The sequence below is a fragment of the Taeniopygia guttata genome, chromosome 1, assembly GCF_048771995.1.
Source record: "Taeniopygia guttata chromosome 1, bTaeGut7.mat, whole genome shotgun sequence".
NCBI classification, from domain to species: domain Eukaryota; kingdom Metazoa; phylum Chordata; class Aves; order Passeriformes; family Estrildidae; genus Taeniopygia; species Taeniopygia guttata.
The window spans coordinates 42372503-42392050 of NC_133024.1; the positions used below are offsets into that span (position 1 = coordinate 42372503).

At 37.3% G+C, this 19548-nt stretch overlaps 1 protein-coding gene across 1 annotated transcript in view; it reads right to left on the bottom strand.

Moving 5' to 3' along the window:
• Positions 1–496: 496 nt before the first annotated feature.
• GUCY1A2 (guanylate cyclase 1 soluble subunit alpha 2) overlaps positions 497–19548 on the bottom strand; it is a 152593-nt gene continuing 133541 nt past the window's right edge. Inside the window, exon 8 of the mRNA XM_030270145.4 lies at positions 497–18504. Coding sequence (XP_030126005.1) covers positions 18297–18504 — 208 coding nt within the window. The 3' untranslated portion in view covers positions 497–18296. The remainder of the gene's footprint in view (positions 18505–19548) is intronic.

Below are 19548 nucleotides of genomic sequence, written 5' to 3' on the forward strand. Positions count from 1 at the left end.
CTGATGCTGGGATTCCCTTGCAATGTCACCTGTTCTCTCACTCTGTTCTCCAGGAAGGAAATCTGATCTGCTCTGTTGTTATACAGAACCAAGAACTGAACAATCACTGAAATCAGCTGTTGTAGTATCACCCACACCAGACATTTTTTTCCCCCAACATTCTGTTAAATTTCTTGAGAAGCTCTGTCTCAAAATACCAGAAGTTCAGTCAAGATAAAAGGTTTTAGTAAGGTTTTAGCATGGCCATGTCCATGAAAACCAAAGATTACATATCAAGGAATATACATAAAATGTATTCAAGCATTTTGTTATAACATATTTTACTGGTTTATTTTTTGAAAATAAATTTGGATTTGGGTTAAAAGGTGAGGGTTTTCCCCCACAAATACCTTCACTGAATTCTTGGACTGTTCCCACTGTATTGGAGTTTAGTATGTTTAAATTCTGCTCTCCATAGGTAAACTATAAACAGGAAAAAAAAAGCAAATTTCAATGATTCTTCATTACTTTTAATAGACTTGCATGATTTATTGATGTAAATATATTTCAAATAACTGGTTGGACATTTAAGGGCAAATAAAATGTTTTTTCTTTAACAGACATCTTGGAAATGAACAGTATAAATAGAACATAGTCATCACCACTTTATTTTATGCCATTCCAATCTACTATCAATTTCTTTTCCTATACAAACTTTTTTGTAGGCTTGAATACCTAGAAAACTTGCATAATGAAGCATGTTATTTACACTGTGTATGAGTCACAAATAATTACAAATAAAAAGAATACAAAATGATTAAAATGTATCATTACATGAAAAGCAAGGAAGATATAGTAGATGTTCTGATTAACTATAAATGCTTACATATTTGTACATACATTTATAATCTGAAATTGCTAGATGATATATCTGATGATTTTGATCAGGAATACTAGTTCTTATGCTTGCATTACTGGAAAGGAAGCAATATTTTCAGACATAATGAGCCACTTAAGAAACATTTATGGAACTGCATAGGATGAAATGTACTCATTTTAAAAAACAAAAATAAAATATTTGACATTGCAAAATATAAGCATTTTCACTCATGCCATTGAGATACATCGTATATAAAATCAATAGTGTAATATGGCATCGCAAATAAATCATAACAGAGCTATATAACATTTTAAAAATAAGCAACGTACATGGCATTTGTATCATAAAATAGCAGATGTACAGTATTATTTACAGTGCAAACCAAAGAGAGAAAAACCTCATGAAACTGCAGCAAACAAACTGTTCAAAACACTGATCACAGACCTGATTCATAAAATATGTAGGCATGTGTGTAGGATGTGTGCAAAACCAGTCCTGGACATGTGTTTGTGAAGGCTTACGACCACTCCTGGTCAGTCCTGATTCACAAAAACATTCGAAGTTCCTACCACAAAACCTTGCTGGAAACTGAACCCTTTTTGCCAAGACCCAGCAGGGAATTTGGGTATTGACCACTTCAGTAACCAATCTTTAAACAGTGGTTATTAAAGTCAAACACCTCCTGCCCCGTGGCAGTATTATAGCTGCTCAGGATAAAATTTACATATGGAAACTGAGATAGAACTCCTGTGAGATGGCTGATCAGCATTGACCACTGAATTTGAATGGTTTTAGTTCCACCTATGGAATATAAAATTTGATAAATGAGCTCTGCCTCACAATTGCCCTAATTTGTTTCTTTTTTCCTTTCCATCTTATTTTCCTCTATTTCTAGATAGTTTTCATGACACAAGAGAGAGTAGGTGGTACAAATAATGTACTCCTGCCAACATCTGAAATCCCGATTGCTGCAAATTCCATTTTTCTCAGGATTTGCCATGCTGAACTGCATTGACCATCTGTCTGCACTAGCTGAGCAACATGTTAACATGTGTTGTGCCTTTACACATCAGCTCTACAGCATAAGGTGAGCCCATTGAACTTGGAAAGTTGGTCTGCCCCTAGCAATAAAGCTAAAATATCCTTATAAAACTCCTCACCTGAGATACAGAATTGTTCTGCAAATGTTTAGTGTGGCCTTTTACCCAGGATTTACAGGCACTGAGCAGCCCAAGAAAATCTACTGACATGGTTGAAGAGATGTAAAAAAACTCCAGACAGGGGAAAAAAAAAGGGTACCACAAAAGAGATAAACCATCTTCTCTGCAACATATCACCAGATGCAGTCTGCACATATGAGAACTCAAGTAATGCAGAGACATAGACCTAAGCTTTTTTTTTTTTTTTTTTTCCCTCCTCCTTTCCATGCAATGGGAGAATAATAAATACAGTCTGGGTGATATCTTGAGCAGCCAACAATGCAAGTGAACTGGTGCATTTTATACTGTGCTATTACAATGTTCAGAAGAACAAGCTCTGTCCATGACTTCCAGTGAATTTGATACCTTTGGGACTACTAAAGACTGGATGGATTTGGTGTCTGGATTGAATTTGCTATGTAATTCGTACAAAGTCACCAGGTAATTTTTTTTGGCTTTGGAGATCTTTTGGCTTCAAAAGAAAGACAGTGAAGGAATAAATGAATATTTTATGAGCAGCTGTAATGTGTATAAGCAAATTTTAATGAAGAAAAAAACCCAACTCAAGAATTTCCCCATCATATAACTTTTTTAACCATATACACAAAATTTTCTTGATTTGTCCTAATGTTCTGTCTTTGATCACCTCTTCAGTGACTTAGCTCTGAAAGAAAGGCATCCTGGTCACAATCAGGATTAAAATATTTTTGAGTGAGGTTTCTCTGGAGAAATAATTTTATGGACTACTATCATGAGAAGAATTAATTAAAATGAGCTACCTACCAGAGGATGAGGTCAAATAAAGTAAGAATTGTCTTGAAGAAAACTTGTATGATTTTTCTTTTTTTTTTTTTTTAATCTAGATAATTTCTTCACTACAGTACACTTCCACATATAACTAGAAGCAGAAATTAGAATAACTTCTATGAAGATGCCAGTGTCTACGGCAAAAGCCTCATCAAATATATCCATTATAATGACTCAAGAAACTGCAAAACTGAATAAGCAATGTAAGAACTTCAGAATTTCCTCAGCTGAACTTCAAAGGATTTTTGTTGTTTTGCTGATCACTAGTAACTCATAAATGAAATTTTGGATCTATTTATCTTTATGAATCAGGTACTGTGCAAAGGTCATGCACTGAAATAGCTCATTACTTTTCCCTTTCAAATGCATTAATGGGGAATCAGAAGGATGGAGCCTGCCACAAAAAAACTAGAAGCATGAGAAAAGAGTATTTGTTGAATAGAAACATTAGTGTTAGTATTTAGACAAGGCAAAACTTTGCTCGGTCCTGTGAAGAACAAGAAAACTTGTATTTTGATTATAAACATTGATATGAATACTAGCCTAAAACTGGAGGCATTGAAATAGAAGATGTATAATATATTGTATATTGCTTTTCTTATAGAGTGTACATTATGTTTCTAATATGGTGACAAGTAAAATCTTTTAGGACAAACTAAAAGGACCTCATTGCAACAAACACCATTAACAGCAGGTCACATTATGAAAGCGAGATGTCAAGTCACAATACAGTGCAGGCACGCTGTTAAAAGATAGTCTGGGGTACTCTGAGAAGGCCATTTTATCCTTCTGCTACCTGTTAACAACATCCCTGCATGAGTTTTGTAAAGTTTTTTCTTCTTGTTTGAGGCCTTCTGTGGCTTTGAAAAAGAGGAGTAAAAAAGGCAAACTGTCCTCAGTTACACTTTGGAAGAATTCTATCACCAAAGTCTACTCAAAAGGAGGCAAAAAGATTAAAATAAGAAGTATCAATAGAAGTGGAACAGAACAAGGCTGTTTTGTTTCCTCTAAAGAAGGCCCAGGCTATTGGCACTGTTTGCATTTGCTAGTAAATAGAAGTGGCTTATCAGGAGGAGATTCAGGAAAGGCATTCACTGATCTCTCTAAGCCTGCAAGATTTACAAATAGCATCTGCTTTTCCATTTCCCAGCAACATACAGAGAAAGACCCTTTGCTGTATGCAGGTCTGTGTAAACAGTTAGACACAAAACAGTAATTTTAAGACAAGAAGAATAAACTTTAGATTACATTTTTTTCAGAAGTTCATAGGATCAACAGCTATCAAGACGTACATTCTGTAATAGGAAGAGCAGTACAAATGTTAAAGCTTTTAAGACCGTATATAGTTCACTGCACACACAATTTTCCCATGGCCTACACATATGGCACATCAAGTTTTTACATAGACTCTTGTTCCCATGGAGGGATTAATACTGAATTCTGAATGTGTTATACTGGTGCTGCAGCCCTGAATAACTTGTTCAATGCCACAGCACAGGCCTGATTAGTACATACATCATGCACTTCAACTGCTCACAGTCAAAGACACAAATGACAGAACCAAATTTACTGGTTTGTTGGTTTGTTTTTTGTTTTTATTTTCAAGTAGGTAAGTCTTTGGTTAGTAATAAATTCAGTTGGTTTGGGGAAGCAATCATAACTGAAATATCAACTTTCAACCAGAGGTACTTACTGGAACTTCCAGACCACTAAGTCTACCAAACAAATCCCAATAAAAAAACTGAAATGCAGCATGTGGTACTTTGTATGGACTCTGCTTCTGTTGGCAGGTGGATTCCTTTGCTGAACAGCTAGTTACAGGACAAGTAATCAGATGCAATTTTGCAAATAATCCCTTGATTTCAGTGTGGGAAGGTCCTGGCTTATAATGCTTTCTGAGCTTTTCTGTTCATGCCATCTGACAGTAAAACTCTAACCCACCCCATCCCTTCCCAGTTAAAACATCACAGGCTGATGTTTTAAAATAATGTTCAGATTTAAAGAGCACCAAAATTAATCTCTTAATCATTAAGTTGACAGAAATCTCTAGGGACACTGCCTTACCTCCTCTGTGTATTACTAATATGGAAATACTCTTATTAATTAGATTATCCTTTGTCTCTGAGAAATTTTGTACAAGCAGGATCAGGTTCTCAAACACCTCAGTGCTCTAAACCCTGATAGAGCTCTAGTACTCTTTAATGGCATCCAAGATTATTTTAATACTAAGCAACTATTGTTGATAGTGCAAGGTTGTAATCTTATTAGTGCAGAATGCTTGTGCAAGTCTCTTCAGATAAGCTCTATAAGACAACACTAAAACAGTATTACAGAACTACAAAAAAAGCATTTTCACCCAGGGGATGGATATTTGTCCATTTCCACAGGACTGCAGGCTTTGAGGTGGTCAGTCTTCACATTTTAAGAGGACCAAATATTTTTATCCAGCATCCAGAACAGAGATAATTGAAACAAGACACGCAGCAATTCTCAGCATTCATAAAACTGAAATTAAAACTGCACTCTATTGAGTTCTGTCCCTTTGGTCTGCTCTCAGAAAATGAACCACCACCAGTGGGTGGTTCATAACCCTTCCTAAAATTCCTACTCCCAGTATAGAGCATCATGAACTCAGGTGAAATCCGTCTTCCTACAATAATCCAAGTTATCTTCACATATATCTGGTCTGTTACTACAGATGTTTGTGACCACCTTAAATTGGAATTAGCCCTCAGATTTTACTTTGGCAACACTGAAATTAAAGGGAAAAGTTGAAAGATACAACTCTAAGGCAGAAAAGTTATTTGTGTTCTAGCATTCCTTTCAGAGGAAATGAAGATGAGCCTGAATGAATCACCAGTTAAATCACCAATTTCAGCTGGTTCCTGGAAAAATTGTTTAAACAATTGAAACATTTTAAAATGACTTTCCATTCACACTTTCTTGAATGTTATGACTCCTGATTAGAAGGGAGAGTCAGAATCACAGTCACAGAAAACTGGAAAATTGTTATCTCTTCTTCTAGGTGAGATACTGCATGCAAAGTTCAATTTGTTCTCAAAGGCTTTGGGAAGAGACTGAACTTGGTAGGCCCAGGCTGTGAATTTCATGCCAATAATACAAGCTTGTACTGCAAAAATTTCTGCTTATTACAAGCTAATCCCACTGAAATATATAAACATAAAGCAGTAGATTATTTTTAGTAGCATTCAGTTCCTTCTCTAAAGTTGGCTACAGAGGCAGAGCAAAGTGGCAAAGACAGTGAGAGGATTATTTGTGGCTGTGAAATTTGTTGGACTCTCCAGTAGAGCTCTGAGAACACCTTAATATTTATGTGTTGCACCCATAACTTGCACAAGCAGAGTACACACAGCCTCTTCAAAACACTATAGGATCCTGCAAAGAAGAACTTTAGCAGAATTTTAGCTAACTAGAAAAGGTCAAACTTCTCTCAAGCAGGAATGTAGTCAGTCCTAGCAGTGGAGCATACCATATTTAGGGGAAAAAAAAACAACAAAACAAACAAAAACAAACAAAACAAAACAAACAAACAAACAAAAAAACCAAAAAAAAAAACCAACCCCACCCCAGTTGTCTTATAAGACTTTGCTGGAAAATACTTGTGTCATTAATCTCTGGGCTTTAAAGAAAATGAAGTTTAAAAAGTAAAGGGATGAAGATGGCCATGCTTTTCAATGAAATAAGGATGGATGCTAAAGGTGCATGATTTGGTTTAGGGTAATCCCAAGGGTAGGTGAGAATATATCCAAAATATCTCAAGATACCTATCAGACAATGTCCATATATTTTGTATTATTTATCCCTAACTATATTTCTACAAATTTAAGCAGTCATTTCATGTTCTATAAAATTCAAAGTATGCCATGGAATGCGTAGATAATGCGTAGGACATGAAATGCAGATAACTGCTGGTGCTGCTTGGTCTGACATTTCTGTTCCAGCACTGAACCCTAACATCCTGGTAATAATGGGACACACTGAATACCAGATAAAAGGCACTGATGCTAATTAAATCCCAAAATCAAGATAACTCTTACCTCTTTTACAATGAAGACTTTTGCAAGAACAAAACTTTGCAAAAAGAACTCTAGTTTATAACATATCCAAAAGACAATGAGCATAAACACTTTACAAATATTTTTCACAGTGATTTGCTTCACTGACATAAGTTATTAATTACACCCTACACTTGTCAGTGCCTCAGATTTGAAATGCAGAGATGTTATAACAGGTGTGCAAAAAAAAACACATACTAGAGAAAGAGTTTGTCAAGAGAGTGGTGAAGGTTATTCCTGAGCCATGCATAGGTCAGCTTGTGAATATATAATAAAATTAATTACTTAAGTCATAATAGAAACTGCATGCAACTACTGCCAGCCCTGTCTTCAGCTGAGACTCAGCCTGTACCTGGAAGAATTTTTCACCTTGACCAAACAGGCTGAGTTCCCTTTCTGCATTGGATTGCTGTTCCTTCAGGGTCATACACAGTATGGTGGAATTGCCCTGGTGCAGAAAATAAGTAACTGAAAAAGAACTAAGAATAAAGAAGTGGTTTATTTTGTTTAGTTTGTTAAATCCAAGCAAGAAGGAATATGAACTTGTAAAATCATGGCGCAGAAGAGAATTCTTTAAAATGTAAATATTTGAGGCAATGAAAAATAATTACCACTTTTTACTAAAGATTCACTGAGGTTTGGAAATTTTCTTTCACTATAGCTCTATTATTAGATTTGGGTTTTTGGAGTTTAGTTTTTTATTTTTCAGTTGAATAAATTTAGCAATAAATTATCTCTTAGTCCCTCCTGCGAAGAAGATGGAAATGTCAAGCCAAAAACTTCTTTTCCAGTATTCAAATAATGGCTTTAACATGACTATCAGTGCTTAACTTGTTGTACTTAACTTTGAAGGGACTGTGGCCAAACTGATCCAGCAGATAAAACAGAAACTGCAAGGTGAATTTAGAAGGTGAGTAAAACAGAATTAATACTAAAACTTGTCATTCTTCTTCTTTTTATTGCAATTATTTTTAATGTAATTTTATGGCTAACTTGCTTTCAGTTGAGCATTTTTTTTGCTTTTTTTCCAGATGTTATGATATTTTGATGTGACTTCACCTCTGTCACTGATTTTACCCCTCTCTGGCAAGCCCATAGTGTCTATTTTTAGCTCCATGAGCTTACTAATCCAGTTTCTCTGACAACTGCAATTTGTTGGAAGAAATGACTAGTGTTACGTTTTCTCAGAGCTATGAGCCCATTTGAGAAATCAGCTTCTTAGCTGACCTTTAAAGCAAGTGAGAATAATGTGGCTGCAATTCCACAGGGTTTGGATTTCATTATCACAGCAGTGCGTATGAGATGGGCTGGCCCTGCTGCTCAGCTCTGCCTCTGTTTTGTTTTCCTGGTAATTATAGAAACTGTTTATTGTACATGGAAAATCTGCAAGTTTTCTCAGCTCTTGAGGACAATACTATTTCTAATCCTTTTCTCTGGAGGGTAACAGTTCACAGTGTGGAGGACTGCATACTATTGATTCTTCTCAAGAGGAACTTTCCCACGGACCATGAGTGCGGTGAAAATCACCAAAGATGTCTAAGGATCAAAATGGCAACTGCAAACAGAAGAGACACATATGGGAGCAGTGTAGCAGAGTGGCAGCCCTGGTTCTTCCCACTCCTCTCTGGTTCAGAGCCTGAAACAAATTCCTGCCGGAGAATCTGGGTACTCCAAGGGCATCACAACACAAGTATGGCTCAGGAGGGTCAGACAGAAGCTTTAGTAACTATGATCAGAGTGAGAGAATGTCCAGCCAGCACCTCACCCTCTGCTCCCCTTTCTTTAAAAAAAAAAAAATTGGCAATGAAAACTTATCATTTCAAAAATATATAAATTTCTGGGATGCATGGATTTATTAAGCAGCTATTCCAAGAAGGAATTGAGCAATAAACAACATGATGGTTTGGAGAGATGGCTCTTGGTGAATACATCAGATAATACACTAGTGCTATCTTAGAGCAAAATTGGGGAGATAACAACAATCACAGATGTTCTTACAACTAGAATAAACCCCCTAGCCAGACTTCTAAAATCTTATATATTAATAATTTTACTGTCACGTCCCTTTGAATCTCTGGCTGAAGCCTGGCCCTTGTCCCAGTGTCTTTGTCTCCATATGTATTTGAAGTTCTATTCTTTACATCTTCTCATTCTTAATCAGCAGTGGAATTTATCTCACCTACAGAATGGCAGCTAATCTGAACCAGTCCTCCACCTCCACACAGTAGTCACTGGGGAGGAAAAAGAAGAGAATAGCTAAGGTAGTGGTTTGTCTCATCCCTAAGACCTTCTCCGGGACAGCTCAATCTTTGAAATGCCAGGATGTCTGCACTGACTGTAAAGGGAAGTGACCTGACTAGCTCAGACCAGACATAAGTTTTAGATGCTTAAATGCAGATCAGCTGAATTTCACTCATATTTATAGCAACTCCCCAAACCCTTGGTGCTCTAGAGGACCCCAGTGCAACTTGGGTACAGTGAGACATAAGAATAATAAGGAATATTCTAGCATCAAAGACATTAATGTCTGCAACTTAGTGATGTCCTGATTTTCAGCAAGTATAAATGTCATGTATTAGGATGGGAGTTCTGTCTAGAATGGGTTTGGTTTAGACTTCAGTAAAAGGCACAATACTGTCCTGACAGTGAGCATATTTAAAGCTTGGCTTTGGGATGCTCTGTATCTCTTACTAAGCTCTGAACAACTGAGTTAAATTTTGGCCTTACCCAACACGATCTGCGTGACATTTCTGCAGAAGCTACTGGGTTAAATACTACTTCCTTGGAAATTTTCTACAGACAACTCTTGGTTGAATGTGCATTTGATAACTCCATATATAAGACTGTTTCTGAAGAAGGAGTGTCAACTGCAGATTATCTCATAGACTTTGTATCTCTTTATTATGTTAGAACAAATTTTCCAAGCTTTCCTTCTGGTTAGGTATTTCTAAACAATATTCACTTACAGAGCAAAGTAATTAAAAAAAAAAAAAAAAAACAGGTACTAACATTTATCCCTATATACTTTTAAAAAGACATTCTTACTACCACCTCCAAATTTCCAGTTGGCAAAGTACCTCACTTGCCCCATTTCACATCCAATGTGGCATTCAGTATTGAAACTCATGGAGGAATTCTTATGCCTACCTCCAGAAAAGCCAAATAATACAAATGAGCAGGAGACTTCTTGCATTTTGCATTTAGACATTCTAGATTTTCTTTTTTCCCCACAATTTTTTTCTGTAAGTAGAGATTCAACTCTTACTTAAAATAAAAAACTCTAAAATAATGCATTTCTCATGCAATTCCACTAAAACTTTAAGGATTATAAAGTCTAAAATTCAACCTTATGCCCTCAGAGTTCATGACACTACATGCAATACCCTCTTACACTTTGTATGAATAATCTCTGCATCATCCAGCTTGCAAATAGATGAAAGCTAACATCAGCACCACATCTATCTAAAGCTGCTCTCTCCTACACACAAACTTCACTTTCTTCATATGCTTCTTATTTATACACTTGCAGGACCTACCAGAAGTTTCCAGAGAGGAATGTTTACACACTTAAACACTGACAAGTGCATGGGACTTAGAGGAGGGATTTCTAATTCACATTTCCAAAACTTATTTAGGCATCTAGAACCTCAGGATCATTCAGCAAAGATTCAACTTTCAGAAAGAGGTTGTGTTTAAGCAGAGAAAATGGGATTGAGAAGTATGACCCTTAATGTGAATTTAAAAATTACCTGCTTCTTTTTAGGAAATGCAAATAATCTGAACTGGGAAGCCATGCTTTCAGTGTACAGTTTCAGAATTATTTCAATCAACCAGAAGTGCCATAGAAACTTCTAAAATAAATATACCTGTCAGTACCTCCTTCTTCTTTTCCATACAATCTGTTCCTTCGTGCAATGGCTCACATCTAAAAAAATCTCTCCTTGATGGTTATTTATTCCTAAGCTTGTTCTTTGGCAATAAGTTCAGAAACTCTGATATTGATTTAACAGTATTTTCCAATTTCATTAGGGAAGGAAAAAATAATACCTTAGGGATGTACTGCTAATAAACAAATGCCAAAATAGATTAAACAGTATTTGCCCTCTGTGGGTATTAATCAGTTTTAGCATATATTTACTGTTGTGTATAAAACAGAAGTCATCCATTGTACATACCTGCCTGGTTTATTACTCCTATTTATCATTCCTGGGTATATCTTGCATCTATTACCCCTACTGTTGTTTCTAGGATGTGAGCCTAGTCTTACTTAGTGGGCAGTCCTTTAAAATACCGTTTACATCCAAAACTCTTGTGTAATTTTGGTCTATAGTTCTGATTTTGCTCTTCCTTATTTAAGTGAGTAGCAACATATACTTTTAGAAAACTAAGAAAAAAACACCATCTCAAAAAATCAAATTATTCCATTACATATTCTTCTTCTCTGAGGAAGAGGATGGAAGGACAAACAGTAAATGTCAGGGTGTTATCTCCTATTTAATGTCCTGCTGAAAAGCAATTTGTTAAGGTGATAGGTGCTTTACAGAAGCCTACACAGAAAAGACTAGCATGGCTTTATTTATTGCTTCAAGAGTAGTCATTAGAGAGTATTGCTAAGGAATAATAATAATAACAATAATAATAATAATAATTCTTGTTTTACCTAGAAAACAAGTAGCTCAGCGTGAGACCTTCTGCTAATAGAAAGTTAATTTTGGGCCTACAAATTTACAAAAGCACAAAAAAATGTGTGTTAATGATAGCCTGGCAGCTATCTCTCTGTTCTTCAGAATTTATATGTTATTACCATCTTGACTACAGGATAAGGTTTATGCAGGCATTCTGGCATACAGTTCAGGTGAACATGGCACACAGGTTTTGTATAACTGGGCTAGGAGTTCAAAGCTGAAAACCTTTTCTAAATCACACTCCTAATGGCATCCCAGAGTTGTGGCAGTGCTGGAATCACATGCAAAGGGCTCAGACACTAGGAGAGATCTGCAGGACTGCAGTAGCTAGCCCATGCTCGCAACAGTCACCATGGCTTTACTTATCTTGGAATATGCTTATCTATCCCTCTGACACTTAGTTTGATTCAATTTATTTTGGCCAGTGCAAGATGCTGAAAAGCAGCACAGCAGAAGATCTGAGACATAGCACTTGGGCTGAAAAGAATGTAATTCAGTGGGATCAGTCTCCCTTATTTTGGCCATCTTAAAAAACAAGAGTTCTAGTCTAAGTTTGCCATTTGTGGTCACTGAGAAAGTTAAGAACACTCAAGGATTTAGGCAGCCTCATACTCTTTCTAAAGCAGAAGGGACAAGTGCCTGAAGTGCTTACCTGTCCTCCAGTTTTCAAAAGAAACTTTGTTGGAATCCCAAAGAGGGCCAGACAGCTGAAGGTGCTGCTGCAGCCACGGTAATCAGCTTGTCCCTCTTGACTCATGTTAATTCCACTGCCTCCTTGCTAGCCAAGGAAGACACTTTTTTCTCTGAAATCCTCTTGTTTCTTTTCGTCCAATTAAAACATGCTCAGACTCACTCTGCCTTTGGAAACTAAAATCCCTGGAGCAAACAGCTGGTTTAACATCTGCCTCCACTGATCCTGTTGTTAATGCTGCCAGCAAAGTTGCCACTTTGCATCACACGTATTGGGCTCTCTAATGTGAACCCCAGCCCAGAAGGAAGCAGACTGAGATGCCTCATGCTGTTTTCAGAGGCCATTTTGTTGCTACAGTGACACAGTGACACTAACCTGGACCACGGATAACTGGAGGTCAACCTTGCTAAGCCACAGGAGCAAGTTAGCATCTGCAGAGGTGAATGATCTATTGCCTGTGACTGAATTGCTGCATTCCTCAGTTTCACTCTCACTCTTGCTTTCAAGCATGATTAACAGCCAAGCCACAAAAGATCAATCATGTATATGAGGTTAAACACTTCACAGATTTTTGTTGTAAGCCTGCTCATGCATTGCAAATGAATAACATCGTTAAGGAGTAACTCCTATCTGCACAGATAAGTTTGGTGCTTGTGAAAGCTAAAAGCATGCCATGGGCTGTTAATGCCATGACTTCACCCAAACCCACCAGTGATAACTTGCACTTTGGTCCTTTCACTCTCTAAGGATGTGAGTGCCTGCTGCGTCGCCAGAGCAGTTTTGTCTTTGCTGCAAGAAGAGTAAGATCAGCCCTTTAACCCCAGTTATTCTTTAGATATAAGCAGCCGTGTCAACAATACATGCCAATTAGGACAACAATAGGAATTATTCACTAGATCACATACAGTGTGCTAAGGGAAGGTAAGTGGCAATCTTTTGGAGAGCAGAACCCTGACAAGAGCAGGACATAGCATGCAAGATGGTGGAATTATTAACTGCAGCAGAAGCCGATCAACTCCTACTTGTTGAGTCTACTGCACACTCAGCATCTTCAATTCATCCATAGCTTCTCCTGTCACTGGCACCCTCAATCCTGTACAGCATTATGAATAATGTATTAACTCAAGGGAAAGGGACCAACTGTCTCTGAGTTTGACAAGCTTCTTGTTTTGTTGCTAATTTAAGCACACTGCTATTTCCAATACTACATATGCACAATTTGCAAAAGATCACCAGACTTCAAAAAGGAAGCCAGAAGCTCTGAGACTGCATTAGGACAGGAAATTAGCTCTTGTAAGGTAGTGGCCTGAGACTAGAAGAGGAAAACTCAGATGTCCTAAATTTATAATGCTGCTGCTGGATTACAGAGTCCTTGACAGGACAGTCTGCACGAAGCATGTACATGTGACAGCTTGTGGCAGCACAAGAATCAGAAAGCTATCCAGCAATTGAACTTGCCCCAACAACCAATGCAGGTCTCAGACTCATTTACAATTCAACACAACAGTTTTGGGTGCTAATTTTGTTTCCATTCATTTTTAAATTGCCTGAGAGAAGGATCTATTCAGAGCAAGAAATATACAATATGAAATTGGTTATCAGAGTTACATTTTAGTGCAGTGCTGATACTTTTAAATGCATGCAGCATATCGTGGTTTTGCACTGCTTGCTTTATCCAGGAAAAAATGGAAGATAGACATTAAACATGCCCAATCCTGATGCTGGGCTTGGTAGAGAACACTGTGAGCACAGGAGGAGATAGCACTGTGAAATGGCCCATGCACATACATGAACTGCCATGGACTGTTAATGACACAATCACAAGGATTTCTTCAAAGCAGGTAATTCCCATACAAGATTTCCAAGGTTTTAAGAGCTTTGGTTTTCTGTTAGTAGAGGCATGTTTCCAGGCTTCAAAACAGACTCAGATCTGAAACTGAATGTGGGAATGAGCAGAGAAGCCAAAACCACAAACACAGTTAATGACTATTGGCTCTCTAGAATTAAAAATGAAATATCCTTTGGGATCCTGCAAGAAAACCACACTTTGAGAGTCCTGGCTTAGTAGCAATTCTCCCATGCAGAGGCTTTTGTCTTTGAATGGCAAATTTTACCAGAGGGATGCAGAACAAAGTTTATCCACCACTCTACCATTTCATCACTATTTCCTTTTTGCCCTGAGTTCATGATCTCTATGAACTGCATCACAGAAAAGCCTGCATGATGGGGAGCTTCAAGCAGATGGAAAAATCTGACACAAGATCTGTAAAAAGTATTTTGGAGAAATGACTGTGGACTCTCTTTACTCTGGCCTCCTGATTTTTGTACAATCAACTGGATACAAAGAGATTGATGAACCCAGCTAGGGGAGTCCTCATATCACCTTCCCTTTGCCTTGCACATGCAATACAAAATAGATCTCCTCCCTCTCTCTTCAGAGAATGCAGATTTGTTCTGCACAGAAACTCAAGACGGCAGATGCGGCTTCTTGCAGCTACGTGAAGAAGCACAAGAATGTAAATTCTTACCCAGAAGCACCAAATATCATCTGTTTTATAGGAAGTAAAATGTTGAAAGAAAATTCCAACTAGAGTGTATGATTTCTGTAACTATTTCAGCACCTCTAACGTCTCTATCTCATCATCTCAAGGTACACAACTCTGAGAACCTTTCTATTTAAGATGACAATGCCAGGAAAATGAGAACATTTTCCCTATCACTAAAAGTAAGTGTTGTAGGAGAAATGTTGAGTCTGACTGCCACCTAATTGACATGACAACAACAATCCTAAGAATAAGTTTCATTTTACTTTGTAAAGGTGCCTAACAAAATAAGCTTGTGACCTAACATGAAAGGCACCAGATGCAACTACTAATTTAGAAAGTGCTGAGAATTTGTTTTTTCCTCACATTGATATAGAAAAATGTCCCCAGAGAGCCCACACTATTTTCATTATCATCCCTCATCATAACACAACATAATACCTAGCATCTGTGCTGCAGCTCTAGGTATGTTAACTTTGCGTAAGCTTATGAAAAATAAAGACTGTATATTTTTATACAGTCAGTGTATCCTAATTTTGGGAGCTAGATGATTTATTTACAAACACTACCAATGTATTTGTGGTGATACCAATTTTAAGTTCTCACACAGATTTCTCTGATTTTAAATCTCCTTATACAACAAAAAGTCTCTGAGAGGATGAGGATGGTGATACAAACTGGTTTTGACTGCTTCTCCAATTTGCTAATAAAACTAGCATTTATCCATCATTCGCTATGAAAATGTTTCCATTGTTTCCAATGTTTCCAATGGAAACATTTCTAATGTTTCTATTCCAGGTGCAGAATTAACCTAGACATTTCTTATTAGCAACTGTAAGAGACAAGTTGTTGAACTACAAGCTTTAGATCTAAACCTCTAAATTCGTACTCTTCACATAGGACTGTGGGTGGTGAGAAGAGAAAGAGCTTGGCCAGATAGGTTGAGACTGACATCAGCAACTACTGAACAATGAAGATGTGCCAGAGAAGTCAGACTGAAATCTAAATCTACTAATGGATATTTGAAAAAAATTCACTCTAGGGAACTAAGTAATGACATCCGAACGATGGATTTATTAGCTGGGAAGTGGCATTCCTCTTTCAGTGGTGAAACATGAACTTTGGTCCATTTATGATTCTTACACATCTTACTGGTGTTCCCAGGGTAAAAAAAAATGCATGCTACATCCTGTCTATGTGCAAACTAGTGGCTATAGGCTAAAACTTGGCATCCTGTGCAGGAAATTCTCAGAGCCGTAATCTGGATGGAAATTTCAGAATCTCAAGCTTGAACTCTTTTTTTTAAGTAATTTTTCAGATAGGCCACAGAATTCCATATGCTGTTTATCAAGGTAGATAAAAAAATAATTCCTCTAATCCCAAGAACCTTCTAATACCAACGAAGAAATCTTTAACATCAGTATCCCACTAGAAAGTGAGGGAATTTGCATTAAAATTGTTTTCTAATGCTAATTCCTATGCATCTACCCTCCTCAGACAAGGAAAAACTCACCCCTGCATAATAAGTTCAGACATTGTCTGCATGCTGGAGTCGGTAAAGGTTCAAACAGTCCTTTCTCATCCAGGAAAGGAATCTTGAAACATATTCAGAACAGGCTAGCAGTGCCATGCTGACTCACAGGGGCTACAGGTCAAAGGGAAGAAATAGAGAACTGTTACTCCCTTCACAGAAAGATCCAGCTGGATAATCTTGAAATGTGGTGAAAGTTATTTACTTATTTGCAAGAGGTGCCTCATGTTATGACTACTAAATCCATAAGCAAACTCATTTCTGTTCTGAATTAGAGAAGTGCAGAGTATCTTATGCCTCCTAGCTGCTGCTGAGTCTTATCTTTGATTAAAGTGATTAAAGGCCCACGTACAGCTAAACCACTTTGGAATCACGGCACAGATTTTAACTAACAATCTGCAAGCTCACAACATCATCACCACCCCAGTATGATCCAAAGGCAGCACACCCACACAGGAAAACTGACCACCACTACTTGTGAAAAAGAAAACCTGAGAAATAAAAATGCCTGAAAATGTTCCAGATACACATCTTGCTTGAACTGGATTAATTGAAGACAATAATACTGTATAATTTTCAAAGCAAAGAATTGGCCTTTTTTGTTTGTTTGTTTGGTTTATTTTTTAATTGTCTTGGACTAACAAAAATCTTGAACTGCCATTTGCATTAAACCTGGAAAAGTACTGCCTTTCCCTTTTTGGTGTTTTTTTGATCTTAATTAGAGAAAGCAGAGGACCTTCAGCCAATCCAACAATAGAGGAAGTTTCCAAATGAGCAATCATTATTAACAGAATGGATTTTCAACAAGCAATCTGGACTAGAAAAACAAGTCCTATTAAAAATTTGGAAAACCAGCATCCAGAGAGCTTCCAGTATCTGTTGGAATTTCTCAGAATAAGTTTTCACAAGATCAAATTTTTAGAGAAGTTCAGGGCTCCTACTGAAAATCAGTTTGGCTGATAATTTAGAGGGAAAACAAGTCCCATGGAAGAGAAATTTTCTGTCTGTCTACACATTGATCTTATGCACTTTGTTTACATTGTCCTGGAAGGACTGGACAATACAACACTGTAGGATAAATACTGAATATTATTTTATATAAGAAGACAGTGCTCATCTAAAGCTTTAGCATAAAAACCAGATAAAGTGATTTACCAAATTGGGGTTTATTCTGTAAATATTGATTTTTTTTTTTTTTTTTTTGTTGCCAAGAAACTCAAGAAATGCCTTCTTCCCACTTGTATAACAATAAGGTTTGATAGGTAGAATGTATGAAATATACAGTAACTTCTTCTGAAAAGATATCTAAGCTCACTCAGCTTACAGTATGTGGAATGTAATTATCCAGAAAGTGAAATATGTATAAAAATAGGTAAAATTCCTACAATATTTGTATTGAGTCATAATTCCTCCTGCCACGAAGGTTACAATAGCTCTACAGTATATGTATGAAATGCTTGTTCATAAAGTTAAAAAACATCATTACCTTACTGAAGAACACATTAAATATAGGAATGCATAATCAGAACTGACTCTCAATTCTGCTTAGCTGGTGCAAATCTACAGAGAACCATCATCCTTTCTGCACAAAACAAGACCAACCTCTAATCTGAGAGTTGGGGTTTTGTTTTGTTGTTTTGTTTGCCATAGAGGGGCCAGACTGAAGTTTATGAAAGAAATTCCTCTGGAAGTGGAAGTACATTGTTTAATATTTTTTCCCTATCTCCACTTTGTTTACTGATAGCAGTTACCCACCTTTTAAAATGATTATTGCCTGACATTACATGGAGCTTTTTACTGCCTGTTCAGAAGAAGGCAGTGAAACACAAAGAACCTCCAACTCCCCTGTCATGACCCAGTTCTGGGCTTGTGCTTTTTTGACAAGTCTTTGATCTGCAGCAGGCCTCATAGGCTGGTCTCCCGGAGGAACATGGTGCCGATGTTGTAAGAGACCTTTCTCACTCTGGCAGATGTGATGGAAGGTTTTGGCGGCTTCTGACCACTTCTGACCTCCAGGAAGTAACAGATCCCAGGAATTTCCTTTGGAAAGTTTTCTGGAAGCTCTTCACGGGAACGAGGGATAAAAATAAAATTTTCTTCCTTTTTCAAAAGCCTGGAGAAAAACAAAACACAGTGATATAAAACACTGTAAAACATATTCCAGAAATGCCTCTTTGGAAGAGGTGGGTCCTATGTGCAACCAAGTAAAAAATTAGTTTACACTACTACATAGCATATAGAGAAATTCTAAGTTATCTATATGACTTATCATCATTAACTTCAAGGAGCTCTGTTGACTGAGATCAGCTGAAGGGATGGCTCAAAAAAACATTATCCGAAAATCAGTGTCAGCATTCAGAAAATAATGTACCAGAAAGAGAACCAAATTCATAATGAACGTTGTCCAGAACATATCATTTAGCTTAATTAAAACACTTGTGTCAGTCTGGCAGAAATTAACATTTCAGAGTGATGGCTACCACCAGGTTTCCCGCTGGAAGGCAGGTATGAAGGTGACAGTGCTTGGAAGCTCTCCCAGATAAAAGCAGGGAGGTCAGCTTGTGCTGACTTTCAGTACTACTGTAGTACTCAGTATTCAGTACTACTCAGTACTACTTTCAGTACTCAGTAGTACTGATTTTCACAAATTGGGTTCAAATACAGCAAATACAACTTCAGCAGCAGAATCAAATCTGACACTATTCATCAACAGTACCCATGGGTTTAATCTAGGTTATTTGGTTGGGTCAGAAAGGGATCCAGGTTCCCTGGACCCACAAAGCCATCTTCTGGCATGCCTACTCAGCTGGAACAACACCACAGACCCCACTATGCTGCCTGCTGCCATTTGCCATCTTAGTCATGGTGGAGAAATCCCTGTCTGGTTAGACCTGAAAATTTAAGGCATCTTTATCATGTATCTTCCCCAGAACTAGCTGGACTTGTAAAATAAAGGAAGTAACTCTAGACATTTTCTTTTTGTTTCCAAAGTAAATTAAGTTGGTGGTATTCAATCCCTTGCAGCATTGAAAAAAAGCAGTTTTGAGACAATGGTAAATTCTGAGCACAGCTGGATATACAAAAGTACTCTTCCTCTTTTCCCTCCAACAATATTTATTCTTTCTCTCAATCAGTTTGAAGTTCAAAAACATAATTG